General features: G+C 35.9%; 1 protein-coding gene across 1 annotated transcript in view; it reads right to left on the bottom strand.

Annotated features, from left to right (window-relative positions):
• The window catches only part of LOC129505323 (suppression of tumorigenicity 18 protein-like), a 115,441-nt gene extending 101,379 nt beyond the window's left edge, over nt 1–14,062 (bottom strand). The window contains exons 1-3 of the mRNA XM_055318331.1: nt 14,023–14,062; nt 7,435–7,489; nt 5,306–5,336 (exon numbers count right to left, since the gene is read on the bottom strand). Of these exons, the coding sequence (XP_055174306.1) occupies nt 5,306–5,336; nt 7,435–7,489 (86 nt within the window). The 5' untranslated portion in view covers nt 14,023–14,062. The remainder of the gene's footprint in view (nt 1–5,305; nt 5,337–7,434; nt 7,490–14,022) is intronic.
• Between the last annotated feature and the right edge of the window lie 1,218 nt (nt 14,063–15,280).

Below are 15,280 nucleotides of genomic sequence, written 5' to 3'. Positions count from 1 at the left end.
TTGCCCCATTTCTAAATGCCTGTCATCAGCCTTAGGTGGATGTTAAGTGGCACACACCTCCCATGCTACGAAATCAGTCTTTGAAGTACAAGGTCCATGGTTGACTATCACCTAGGATGTAGTATTTTGAAAGGAAAAACAAATAAAGAATACACATATTTGTATAATCTCCTGATACTTTAATATAGACTTAAAATTACATGGTCAATTCATGGGAAAAAACCTAGAAAGAAAGGACAATGGCCTCTTTATAATTGGCACTATGGTAAATAAAGAAAAGGTCCTGGGGTTAGTTAGCTGATATATTTCAACTTGATTTATTAATTCAGTGATAAAGTTCAGATAAATATTTCTCCCAAAAGTGGATGATGAATTGGAATGCTGATGTGTTCATATGGGTTCATCAGTTTTAACAAATATACTGCTCTGCTCTAGTGGAGGGGTACAGATATGGGGGAGGCTATTTGTGTTGGGGAACGAGGCCTATGGGGAGTCCCTGTACCTTCCACCTTCTGCTCAGTTATTCTGCGAACCTAAAACTGCTCTAAAAAGTAAAAAAAAAAAAAAAAAAAAAAAAAAAAAAGGTCGTACAGTAGTGGAAAATAATACAGTGGCTGCAGTGGGTACCAGTAAGCATGGGATGTGCCCTGGATCACATACAGGACCTAAGTTTTACTTTTAGTTCAGTCACTTATTACTCAGATACCTTGTATAAAGCACTTAACTTCCCCAAACTTGGCTCATGAGTTAAATGTGGCTAATACCCTTTGTCCTGGCTACCCCCCAGGTGGCTTGTGTGGATCCAATTAGACACTGCTTGTTCTTTCAGCCACTCACTCAATAGGTACCTATTGAAGCGCCACTCAATAGTAGGTTCAGTGCTCAATGCTATTAAAAGCTACAAAGAAAAAAAAAGCTACATAAATACATAAATATGTGATAGAATTATAGCTAATGGGATTTTCTCATTAAATAAAACTCTTTTTAAAATTTAATTCTTGTTGGAAGTCTCCCTAATCTATTTCAAGACACTCTCTTACCATAGTAAGTAAACAATATTATCTTTTTGGAGGGTTGGCTCATCTTAGGCCTCAATGTCACATGTCTAGCAACAGCCTACCCGTTGCGCAGAGGTGAGGATGAGGAAGGTGGAGAGGGGGCAATGAACAAGGATGCCTCAGGCACCCTCACATGGACACTTCTCTCCTACATTCAATCCTAATCATCAGCTGCCTTAATTATCAGTCCCACTTGCCCCCAAAGTGGTCTACAAGAAAATGAGTTTTTTTTAAGGTGTCAGGTTTTTGGATTCTAATTTATAGGCTTGGTAATAAGATTTAGGAAGGCATATTGCTAACATGAATGTTGCAGATACATTATAAAAATCTAAAACATGAACTAAGTCCTGCATTTGGAAATCATAGCAATGAAAGGAAAAAAGAGTCTTTCTTCCTTCTTTTATCTAACCTTGTAATTACAGCAACTTATTTCTCTTTAACCTGGATGATGGATTTGTGGAACGCTTTATTTTAGAAATCCGCTCAGGTCCCTTTTATTTCCTTTAGTTGTCATCTCCAGAAATCTATGTGCAACAAGTAGTGGCAATAAAATCATACTTATTGAAAGAAATTCTATTTCCCCTCAAAATTGTGAATAAAGCTATTAAGTACTAAGTAAAATGTTGTTTTCAAAATATTTTTTGTTTATTTGAGAGCAAGAGAGAGAGAGAGAGCATGAGTAGAGTGAGGGGCAGAGGGAGGAAACAGACTTCCTGCTGAGCAGGGAGCTCAATCATCCTAGGACTCCGGGATAAAGACCTGGGTAGAAGGCAGATGCTTAACCAACTGAGCCACCCAGACACCTTAAGTAAAATATTTAATTGATATAAGAACTCTTGTGAATGAAATAAACCAGAAGAAAAAAGAGAAAGCCATTTAAATATGTAAGTCACAAATTTTTTCACATGCTAAAGGTTACGATTAAATCTATAGGCTATTGATTACAGATCTTATAAAATGCTTAACATTTTAAAACTTACAAGAAAATGCCAAGTGATACAATTTTTAAATGAAGAAACTACACACAATAAAATAAAGTAGAAAGAGACAACCAATCTGTTCACTACAAAATTTATGACAACAAATTGGTAAGCAGCAATAAGACCATGAAAGGACAGTGGGATTTGACTCTAATACACTTAAGAGTCTTGAATTCATTTGTGTCTCTAAGTAGTCACATAGGAAAGCCATTTCAGAGGCTAGAATATATTTCCCTAATTAGAGGAAAGGGCTGGACTGGTGTAAAACACTTTGCCAATGCATGAGACAATTACCAATATTAGTAGATGCAATAGCATTCAGATCAGATTAAGGATAATAGTAATAAAAGAAAAGCAGAGACAATACAATGGTCATGATTTAGAAAGACACGAGAATGCCATCTCGACACCACCTGTAACCTGAATTGTGTTGGAGGAAAGACTGGAAATGCTAATAAGGAATGTGATTAAAGGTGGGCCTGTGGTTATAAATTGCTTTTTTAATGGTGATGATAGTAGCTGACATAGAGTATAATAAGAAGATGAGAATGTCACTATCAATTTTTATTAGTGTCATGAACAATATACAGTATATTTAAATTCGCTTCATTTGTATTAGTATTTTTGTAAGTAGTAGCTCTAGAAGCAATAACATGTCCAATGCATTCTAAAAAGAACTAAATAAAGTTGCCAATATTCCCTAGAAAATTGCCGTAACTTTTACACTGGATAAAATGTGCCACATATCCTGAGATACTCAGAATTCAGGCACACAAAAATTCTGGATTCCAGAGCACAACAAATCTGCAGAATCAATTGCAGCAGCGATTGTAGCAAATGGATAAAGTGGTGCAAAAATTTCAAAGACACTAAAAATATAACCTTCTGTATAAATAAAAATGTTTTCCCAAGATTTATATAGAATGATAGTTCAGGTCTATACTTGGGTCAACTTACACCACTTTAAGAAACAATTTGGAACTTATTCAGCCTAAGCATGAACATTCTGTTCAAAATAAGTAATTGTAAAATTAAGTAATCAGTAATTTTTATAAACTGATTCTTCTTAAAGAAAAATAGGTGAATTAATTTTGCCTATGAATTTTCCCAGCAATTATCGCCAGCTATCTTAGTTGATCTAATGACAAAGTAGGCAAAATTGAATATTTGACAAAAAAAATTGTAGAGAATTAGGGAAATAGGAAACATGATTACTTTTAATCAAAATATCTTCATTTGAATTTCAGAAACCTAAGCTATTGAAAAACAGGCCATAAGGGTTAACATATAGACTTTCAAAACTCCAGCCACTGACAAGATGAACAACAAACCATTTCTTTTTTATTTATATTCTAAATTGTTAGTATTAATTCTGTACAAGGGAAAGCACAGCCTGTTAGTTGAGAAGCTGGCCTGAGTCAGAAGTCTGGACTACTTACTAGCTGTGTAATCTTGGGCTAGTTATTTCACTTTCTTCATCTGAAAATTGGAACTGCCATCATTCCTACCTTATAAGGTTATTGTGAGGGCTACATGAAACAGAAATGTGACAAAGAAAGCTCAAGAGTATCTGGCACACAACAAGACCTCAATATATATTAGTTTTATTTTAATTGCTAAAGCTAACAGTGTGCTTATGTAGCAATTCTCTATTTCTCCAGGAAGTTTATATTAAACTTTTCCCTACAAAGTCGCTTCTCTCTGCTAATTTCTTCCTGTTTCTCTATGAACTAGATATTTCTCTTTAAGCCAAAACACACATTTATTCATTCCTTCAAAATTCTCTTTTCTTTTTCAAGTTATTTTTCAAGACACATCACTCAAAAAGCCCTGTCCCTCCCAAGAATGGTTTGACTCCCTAAAAAGACTGACTGGAGACAGTCATTTCAACAGCAGGGAAGACCGTGAGTGAGTTCCTTAGTCCTTGATTCTGCTTGGACCACCAGGAAACCACCTCCTGATAGGGCAAACATCTCATGTACTTTAAGACCTTGATCATCTTAAACTTGTCTTGATCATTCTGTAGAGAACATAAAGTCTCCAGATAGGAATTCTAAATGAGAGCAGATTTAAAAAGAAATTAAGCAAGCCAGACCATTCATTTAATCCTGTCCTGATACGAGGGAGCATTCCCCTTTCTGCTCAGATAATTTAAAACGTAAAATGTGAACTTCCAAATCATGAAATTGAAAGTGTAGCCAGGGCTAGGGACTCCCTACTAACAAATTTCCTCAGACAAGGGCATCAGCATGAAAGCCTATATTCCATTCTGATAGATACATGTTTCACTAAAGAGGTGAACCAAAACTTCGACAAAGTGAATCCTATGAGACATGGGAGTAACTAGGAGAGCCCTTGCTTCTGGAAATTGCAGAACACAGCTGCCTAGAAAAATAACCGTGTAAACTGTTCACGAACATGGTGTAAATTTTGGTATGTGTCAAATGCTGTTATACACTCTCTAGTTTTCAAACATTTCCCTGAGAAACACATATAGACCATTGTTTTCAGAAAGGTGGATTAGATGGTAGGATTGAGACTTTCTGGGTTTGCAATAGCAAACAAGGGACAAGAGACGAAAGACTGATCTTGCTCCCAAAACAATTTCTCTAAAAAATATCACCAGTACAAATATGTATGTCAGCATGTGTTTCTTTTTTAAAATGTACTTTTTTTTTATAAACTATGCCTTGACAGGGATTCTGCAGAAAAACAAACAAAACAAAAAAACCAACAACTAATTGTAGTTTATTCTGCAAAACGTATTAGGATGGATAACATTGTCTGAGGTGCTTTCACAGTATCTAGGGTGGAAATGAACAGACACACTCACAAACCTATTATTTCCCAATGCTTATATTTAAAAATTTATGATAGAATTATCTAATTATTTAAAACAAAAAGTGGGGAACTTAGGACTTGGGTCATCTTTTAGGCTCACAGATGACAGCTCAATTCTTCACTCATCACCTCGGCACAAATCAACCACATGAGAGTTGTGGACACACAAGCAGCAAGCACTCCACAGAGAAAAGTGGGAAACTGCATTCTGGCAAAATGTTGTGTTTTGTTATCAAAATGGAAGCCCTAATTTTTTGAATCAATTATGGATGGCTTTTCCCTTTCTCTTCTCCTTTGGGTATAGACAAATAAACCTGTTGGCCTATTCCTCCGACTACCACAGGAATCCTCAAGCTTGAAAAGTAAAAACATTCTAATAATCAAAGCTGATCGATACTAGAAAAAGTAATGTGGGGCAAATCTTACCTGAGCTCCTGAATTAGAGAATCTATTGGCACTGTTGACAAGAAGAAAGGAGAAAAAAATCGGTTTATAAATTTGAAAACTGTATGACTTTTCACCCACCTAGAGATAATGACCAATAAATGGTTCATACGAACCCCACTTAATTTCCCCCTGGGTGAATTGATCATTTCTGGTTCTGGTACTTTGGAGTGGATACCAGTGGAGAGATGAATATAGTCCAGAATAGATGATGCTGGTGTAAGTGCCTTAGGTGACCCTGGGACCTTGCAGTTGTGGATTGGGTTTTCTAAATACCTGTCTCTAAAGATTCATTAAAAACTTATGAGAACACAAAGGTCTTGAATTATATTTTAAATCAATTTTATTGTTCATAGAAAATTTTTCAAAAGAATTCTAAACTTACATTTTTATTGGCATTAAACAAGTATTTATACAAAACTGGGAAATTTTTACTAAGTGAATGTGTCCCAAGATTAGTTATGTTCCATGAGTTTCATACATATAGAAAGAGGAAGATAGGCTTTAACTATGTTAATATCAACATTGTTTTAAAAATAAGAATCTTGTAGAAAAAAAAAGCTTTGATTTTTTTCTGACAACTGATGGGAATTAAAGAAGTTCATGTTTATAAATACCTGCCTACACAAGGACAAGCAGCATATTGAGAAAGACAACAGGTGGTTTTAAAGATTACTCATGCCGCACGAGAAACAGTTGTTTCATTTCTAGAAGAACATTTTGGCTCTATTTAAGGGTGTATATTATGTGCCAAAAGAATTCAAAGTACAAAAAGAATTGCAAATTAAAAGACCTACATTTTTAAAGTATGCTAGAATCGTGTGCTTTTAGAAGTCAAAACAAGGGATTCATATAATCCAAATATAGTCCCTAGAATGCTGGTATTTATGGCAGATGTGAGCTTGTCCTAAATAACAATACAAATCATTTTTTTTTCTTAAACTTGTATTCTATTGAGAAGTTGATGCATAAAAATTTAATGCTTAGAACTACTGCATTTCAAATATTAGGATATATGATGTAACTTGAAGCAAAATTGTAATATCATGTAAAACTTCTGTTGGGTGGAGAAAATTCCACATTTTGTACAGCATTATTCTGCATTTTAGATATCATAACTAGTGATAACCATGGTTACATCTTAAGTGAAAAAAAATCATCCTGGAATTTATTAAAAGTTTTGGGATTCTGAACTTTACTCAGACAGGTGTTATTTCCTTGACCTCAAATAGAAACATAGCTAAGGAAAGGATTTCATTTGATTAGCCACTTCCAAAGGCAAATATCAAAAATCCTTCCAAACAATTGCATGATTGCTTCTTGTCTCAGGCCTTCCTTACAAGGCTAACTGGGAGAAGAGTCGGGCGGGGAACAACTATCCAGAGTGTTTTCAGAAGCTATGGTGAAACTACAGTTTTCCATTTAGAACTAAGGGTCACAAAAATATAGCTAATTATAATAAAAGTTATTCTCCTTAAGGGGTATTATTGCCAGTCAATCTTGTTTTCCAGATGTTTAGATCATCAAGGGCCTGTTTATATTTCAATATTACATTACCATCTGTTGGTTACAAAAAGAGAAGGATAACCGGCAAGTTAAACCTTTCAAATATTACTTTGCAGAGCTGCCGGAAATTCCCAGCAGGGACAGGCAAAAAACAAACATCATCATTTTACTTGAACTAAGTTTAGATTGGGAGCCACTAAAACCAGATAACATAAAAATCAAAACCTGCTTTGGCAGTAAACTAACAATTCTGTCTTTTCCCTTGGCCATTAAAGGTCACTTTAATAATTTGGAGGTTTCCGTGAAGCAGTCTTCCCTTGCTGCCCTTATGTTGTTTTGCATGATATTTAATCTACTCATGATTGCATTTTGTAAAAATCTATTATCACATATCATTGGTACTTTTCTGGATCCTTTAGCTCCTGGTTCATAATATTTTACTTCCCAATGCCATGATCCAATGTCCTAGCTTGATTTAAAAAAAAAAAAAAAGAGCCCTGAGGAAGTTATAATCATTCTGACTACACATTAGGGACTAAGCATTGGAACTCCCATATTTCATGGTGTGGTGGGCACGGTGTCATGGAACCTGCTTGCTAACTCACCCTTGGTTCCTTTAGAGCGGGTACGCAGCGTTTTATCTTCAGCCTCTGCATCCATCTGTAACATGAACACAAAGTCCTGAGGTCATCCGTTTGACATTGGCCAAAATACGAAAACAAGTCCTCGCAAGTTCTGAAAGTCATTGTGAAAAACAGTGTAGCCTTCCGTGCTCTTGAATAGCACCCTGCCTCTGCAGGTATGTAGCTATGACTGTCCTTACAGTCCATGAGCTTTGGAAATACTTTTATAGATGCTGAAACCAGAGGGAATGGTGACAAGAGGGCAGATGTCCTTGTCCATAAGTGTTTGCTAGTAATTCAAACACTTCTGGCATCACAAAGATAGAAAAAGAGGATTGTCTGATTAACAATGGTTGTAAAGGAGATAAAACTTCAAATGCCAAACCAAAAGATTTCAGACTAATTTACTAAAACCTGATTCCTTTGCATTTCTAGACCTTCTCTGATATATATCTGTTTCTAATTCAGGAAAAAGAGTCCCCTGTGCAAAAAAGCAACATGAAGACAAATCCCTGAAATACTCCCATTTCAAAATACCACTGGAGATGTGGATCATCAAATGACATACATTTACTCCCAGAATTCCAGAATAGATATTGGTTATAATAGTGCAAATCGATAAAGAAAGTGAAATTTGAGTGCTATATGCGTCAGCACCTAAGTCCCTAAAACATCATTATGAAATATTTTAAATGTAATCAAACTACAAAAGGAATGGAAAGAATTTAAAAGCCTGCTGTTTCTGTTTCTCTGAAGATAGTCAGACATGACTACTCCCATTGGTTTAACTAGAATCTTCCAATAATCTCTAGTTTAATACACCTTTGCACATTTTCAGAAGGAATTCTTAAACGCAGAGAAGTTGTTTTGCCTGTTGAAAATGAGAGGCAGGCAGAAGGTGCTGTCTGTGGCACCCATCCTTAAATCCTGATGCTAGCGTGGATGCGGTATGTATGACTGCAATGGTAATGGGAGGCGCATCTCTGCTCTCTAAGGCTGAGTTGTGATTGAAGGCACTGACCTGCCATAGACTTATAATAGGGGAGCAGGTGTGGCAATGATGGACTTTAATTTCCTTTAATAAACCTTTTATGTGCCACACTTTTACTGCCATTCGACGCTCTCCAAGGTCCTGCACATAATAGGTTCATTACTTTTGATTACTATAGTCTATTGAGACAAACAACTCCAGAACACACTATATATTATGTTCAGTTAAACCAATATAGACTATTTATCCATTGTGCATTTTTTCACCTGCAACACTACAGACAAAATTAACGACAGCTCTCGTAAGCTAAAACTATTAAAACCACCAGTACTCTTTGTCATCATTTCATAATAAACACCACACCAATCACTGAACTGTTTTTTTAAATTAGCAAACAAAAAGTATTCACAGCTTTTGCTAAGCAGCAGTTGCTTTAGTCTAAATAAAATGGTCCATCGTTATGAATATTTTAAAACTACATAATAAGAGAAAACAATAACAAAACAGAGGTGATTTTTTTTTTCCTGTGGATTTTCCTTCTTTTAAAACCACACAAATTTATGACAGATGTGACACTGCCTAGGATTAAAATGGCTTGGTTTACTCAGGATAGTGAGCACTGCGTTGTGAAATCCTCCTCCTCCATGAGTATCTCTGTTGCATATAAAGTGGCTCAACTCATGCAAACTCCCCTCCATGTACTAAATGAGTAAGTCGATTATGAGAGATCAGTAGCAGGAGGGTTAAAATAATGAAAACCACGAACCACTGCTGAGGAGGCTACTCCTGTGGGTGAGTAGCAACTCAACACAACTCTAATTTATCCTGCCACACAGGTGCTGAGCTCTACCCAACCACTCTGAAAAATCTCTCCCGAAAGTCAAGTGAAGATTGAACTCCATGAGTTTCTTTACCAAAACTGAAATACACGTTGCAAACAGTGCCAAAAGGTACATATAAAAGTTTCAGAAACCTACTTAAGTGTAACTTTCTTTATAACGGATTTAAGATTAATTCCATTTTGCAATTCAGCTATCCCCTTGGACCTGACTGGTCTGCAACCACCCCATGCAGCCGCCTCCCCATTAAAGTCATTGGAAGGAATGCATAAATATTCATGGACCTCTGCTTGATTATGCTTGGAATGCTTGCTAGCCTCATAATTGTATTTTGTGGTGCTATTGTCTTCTTGATGGTGTAGCATATATTATATACTATGTAAACACTTTAGAGACTGGTAACTCATTCATAATGCTAAGTTTTCAAGTTTAACTTGTGTGCCAAGTTGTAGAAGTGAGATAGTTCACGGCCACAATATATATTCCATCGATTTCACCTTCTTTCTCTGCTCCACAACCAAAGAACAAGAAAAGTTACTAAGTTCAGTGTCTACTCATGTCTGAGAGCTCAATGAGAAATAAGAACATCAGAAACCTAAAGCAATGTGCTTTCTTTTTAGGGGTGGAAGTTTTTAATGTTTATGAGATGGCTCACTCTCCTGACAGTTCTCAATCTGAAGATAAGTCTTTGTTTTCTAAAACCATATATATAGAAGTAGAAATTTCTAAGTATTCTTTATATGGGCTACTCTCATTAGGATTTTAATAAACTCCTATTAAGCAGAATTAATTTTTGTAAAATCTAACTTCATATTCAGTGGGTATGGCATTCTGGGAATGGTTCACTAAAGATGGAAAGAGATTTCTATCTCAGTGCATGTGTTCACACCTTAGGGAAGTGTGCCAGTGTGGGGGTGGGCGTGGATTTCTCATCCTTTCAACTTCTCCCAGAGCTATAGAGAAGGTCCATCATTATGCCATAATTCAGGAGAGTGACCTAACTAACGTGCTACAATCTGGGAAACTACACTTCTCACTGGGAACATTTTTTTTTTTTCTGTTGGAAGAGAAGATTTGAGCATTTTTACTGCTTAAGTCCTAAATGCTATTGACACGTCTCCAATGAATTTGGCAAAACTGAACAAATCATTTCCTTTCTCAAAACAGAGATTTGATTTTTTTTTAAAGCTGTCTTTCTTGAGGTTTCTTAGAAACTTCGTCTACCTACCTCATTTCATTGTTTACAAATGGGAACAAGGTAAGATATTTTCTGAGATTCCTGTAATGGATTCCTCATAGTTCTGATAATCTACTTCCTAATGGAGATAGAATATTAAAGGTAGGCTTTGCTGTTTATTTTTCCTGATCTGAAACTACTTTAAGAAAAGTCATCTAACCTACAAGTATGAAAATTATATGTATAATATTTATACAAAAGGGAGAAAAAAGTGGTTCTTACTTGGTATTCATAATAAAGCCATGAACAATTTTTTTAAAGACTTCATTCTCTAGTTCTCTGGGAAGAGGAGTTAATCAAGAGAAATGGCAAGAGGGAATGAAATTTATGAGCTAAAGAAGGCAAAGAAGCAAAACTTGCAGGAAGGACATGCAAGAACCAACAATTGAAATAAGTAGATAGGCAATGAAGAAGAAAAATAACCATAAAGTAAAATTTAACTACTTAGTTGAATTTGGAAACCTCTTACTTAACATCCTTAGGTACCTTCATATCTATGTACAGGTGCACATCATAAATTCCTAGTTACTTTTACTTGATCATCTTTTCTTTCTGGCACTTACACAAAGGGCAATCAGCAGATCTCCTGTCTAACCCCAACACACAGATCTGGAGCTCTGCTGGGGTGAAAACGAAGTTCTGAAATTGCTGGTTTGTGGGAAGGAGAACCTCAAGGAGCAGAACACGGAATTCATAAACTCAATTTTGCTTTTATTCACACAAGTAAATTACTGGTATGTGAGAACATTTAGTTCCTTTTGATCCTTTTTTTCACTCAAAATCCTATTCTAACCTAATGGTAAAAAAAAAAAAATCTTCAAGTAAATATTTAATCATTTCTTAAAAACTGGTTTTAAAAAATTCTCTTGGTGATGTTGAATTTTTATTTTTCTTTGCAAAAGAACTGTAGACACTGATATAAGTCCTAAGTATATATAGATATATTTATAAGCAGTCTTGAATTTCTTAATATTAATATAAAAAGCCATAATGATCATAAAGTTTTGAGTACACTGTCTCAAACTCCTGATACAATTAATCTTAATACTGTCAACTTACATGTAATCTCATGATGGTAGCTACCTTTAATTTGAGAAGTCCTTCACATACACTCAACTTGCAACAATTTCCACTTATAACAAGAAGTCATTGTGTTCCCTTCCTCAGAGCTTTGGACTGGCAATGCATTTTTGTAGACTGTGCCACATGACTCTTGTTAGATGTCATTTCAATCCCAGGGAACACGTGGCAATGAAGAGAGGAAGCTCTGTGGCTGCTGAGAAGAGGTCCTGGGGTCCTCTCCATGAGGAGCCTTTTATCCTCAGTGGATGCTTCCTTTACAAAAATCAATTTTTTTAAAAAAATAACAAAGAGAAACTCAGGAAGTTGGAAAAGGCTAAACCCAGAAAATGAAACAACTGGAGGATGCCAGTATCTTAGAATGAAATTTGGCCAGATTGAAGAACAAAGAACCTTACACTGAATGCCCTTTCTTTGCTGATTCTGGCATCATTTTCTTTTAAACACAGGTTTGGATCAGCCCAAAATGGCAGCAAAAGCTGTCTCCCTGTTGTTATACAGGGAAAGGATGGGGACTATGAGTTGTGACACTGAAAGAATAGTTTACTTGTTTAAAGAATATTGAGATGGGATGTTCAAGTATTTGTTTTGTCTGTTCTGACCCTCTTTTTACTCTTATGATTTTCTTTTCATGTTTCTTTTCTTTTTTTTAAAGATTTTATTTATTTAATCATGACAGAGAGAGAGAGAGAGAGAGAGAGAGAGAGAGAGAGAGAAGCAAAGACATAAGCAGAGGGAGAAGCAGGCTCCATGCAGGGAGCCCGATGTAGAACTCAATCTCAGGTCTCCAGGATCACCCCCCGGGGCTGAAGGCAGCACCAAACCGCTGGGCCATCGGGCCTGCCCCTTTTCATGTTTCTTAATTACTCAGAAAGAATAATCCAAAAAATATTTTTTAAAAATGTAAGCTAATAAATGCAGTTTTTTACATCATTCAAGATGTCATACTAATTTTCTCAACCTTCTCTAAACCCTTTATTCTAGAAAAAATGAAAAATTTCTGAATCCTTCATTAGGGCACATTATTCCTGGTTCTAACTCTATCCCTGCCTATATGTCTCTTACTTAACTATCTTTGATTCTGTACAGAAAGCTAAAAAATTGAATTATGTGTCCCCTTTAGATTTAGGATACCTCTCTTGTCAGCCGTAGTCTTTCCCACCCCAACAAACACCACTCCTAAGGAAGAAGCAGACACAGTTTGCCTTCACATCAAGAAACTGTTCTTTCTGAGAGTCAACTGCATGCTCATTCCCCATAGAGGAGGTGAGTTTTACAGGGATTTCCGGAGTCACTAGGAAGTGCACTGCGATAAAAGAAATCTTAGACCTGAGACCAGCTTGGTCAGCTTTATTAGGAAGTTTGTCTACTTTGAATCTCATTTTTCATTTCTGAGTTGTCATAGCTATTGTAGACTTCATCCTGTAACTTCGCACAACTGGCAAAGCTGAATATAAACCAAAGCCATATGTTTGTATCCTTTTGCCAAACGACTCAAGCAAATAGTTCTATTATTCCCTTAGGTAGACAACGTGTGCCAAGGATTTCTATTAGTCGCTGTACCACGGCCTCTGAGTCACAGCTTTGTGACATGAGGGGGCAATCGCCAGCTTTATGTTTTAGGAGACTTTTTTTTTTGTATTTCTTAAATATGCTCTGTTTAAAGATAAGTCAGAGTAAGTAATACCTTAAAAGGGCCTTAAAATTTTTTTCTTGCCCTTATATTGAGATGCTTGTGTATAAAATATATAATTGTTGGAAGACAAGCTCCTTCATTTAGGGATAAATTATTTTAAATAGGTTTTTCCCAAGGACAACTCAATTTCTTACTTTCCAGTGTTTGTAAGAATTAACTTTGAAAGTCATCTACAGTGCTTTTAAAAAATATGCATTTAAAATATTTCACTTGTTTATTCTTTTTCTTAAAGATTTATTTATTCATTTATCTGGGAGCAGCAGAGGGAGAGGGAGAAGTAGGCTCCTCACTGAACTGGGAGCCCAATGCAGGGTTCGATCCCAGGACCCTGGGATCATGACCTGAGCAGAAGGCAGATGCTTAACCAACTGAATCACCCAGGCGCCCCCACTCATTTGTTCTTAATCCTTAAGTAAACTAATTTCTAATACAAAAAGATTTTTAAGATGATTTTCATGCTGAACTTTTCTTTAAGAGTAAACATGTATGAACAAATAACATAAACCAATCAATACACAAAAGGGTTTGTAGACTCAGAGGACTCTGCCTGTTTGATATTTTTAAATATTAAAGCGATCATGCTTCTGACAAAAATCCCAACTCTAAATTGAGTACTAACAATAAATTTCTTTCAAAGCAAACTCACAAAGGAGAACTTTTATGTAAATGCTTTGATTGGATGCATTTTATTTCAATATATTTTTTAATAAAAAAAATATTGCCTTACCTCTCTTTTTCTCCAGGTAGCTTGTCTGCCAACTTGGTTTGCCCTGCTCTGTCAAAGTGACTAAATGTCTTTGTCCACTTCAGTGAGAAATCCTTAAATTCATTCTATTAAGATCAAAAATAAAAGAAGGAAGGTGTGTCAGGTCGGCCACAGTAAACAGAAAAGCAGTAGTGAACAACAACGCATTGACACTTTTACCTGTAATCTGGTTGGGCTCTACCATAGACAGAACAAAAAATTTTATTCTACAATATCAATCAGAAAAAGACATTTTTAAAGGCAGCTAAGTTCATTTTTGTCTTCATTACTGAACTATATATATTATATTTTCGATTTGGTAGATAAACTGGATAAGAGGTACTGTCTGTTATCACTAGTGTTTTTACTTTTAACCACCAAAAGAAAAAGTTCAGACAAGATTTGGAAAGTGCTATCCTCAAGAAATCACAAAAGACGATTCAAAATTCATCCTTTCGTTGTTTAGAGTTCTTTTTAATGAGATGGTCATAAAATGTTGCTAACGTTTTTTTTGCCAGTGTTTTAACCTGTTTTCCATAGAAACAATTTGCCTTTGTTTTCCTTTGCATTCAGACATAACACGCAGAGCTGCTTCACCTCTATTTTGTCCCAGGGATGGGAACAGAATCTGTCTTCAGGCCATTTGGCCTTTGAGAGAAAACTTTGAAATTCGGTGTAGTATGCTCAGCATCCTAGGGAGGGGCTATTCATGCAAATAGCACATACAGCAAAGCACATCTAAAGTGTTTACATCTGGCAGTTCTGGTACTTTAAAATACAAGCCACCAACCTTCCTTGCAGAAGATTTCTATCTTCCTGTATTTTACCCTTTGCAGTAGACTGAAGTGCTTGGCTTTTTAACCATAGATTTCTGTATCACTGGTAAGCTTTGACCAGACATTAAGCAGATGCTTCTTCAAGTCAACTGTAGTTCCTAGGGAAAAATAGGTATAAAACTCTCTCAAGTGATAGAGCAGATTATTGAACACGATGTAAGAATTGAAAAGTGGCACAGGAGCTTGGGAATTCTTAGTTTATGTTTGATTGCAACTGGGAGGGGAAAAAACGGCTTTCTCTACAAATGCGTTTGGCTTATTCTACTTCACTCTCAGTTCAGAAAGAGTCTCGAAGCTTTCCACCTGCCTATTCCCTTTTGTTTGCCATACTCTAACCTAAAACAAAAGATCCTGGAAAACAGTCACACTGGTGAGCAAAGCTCTTTCTAAATCCTGAAAGTAAT

The sequence above is a fragment of the Nyctereutes procyonoides genome, unplaced genomic scaffold (genome assembly GCF_905146905.1).
Source record: "Nyctereutes procyonoides isolate TBG_1078 unplaced genomic scaffold, NYPRO_anot_genome, whole genome shotgun sequence".
Lineage (NCBI taxonomy): Eukaryota > Metazoa > Chordata > Mammalia > Carnivora > Canidae > Nyctereutes > Nyctereutes procyonoides.
Note: the sequence above shows the minus strand (reverse complement) of the source record. Positions and strands in the feature narration are given on the sequence as shown.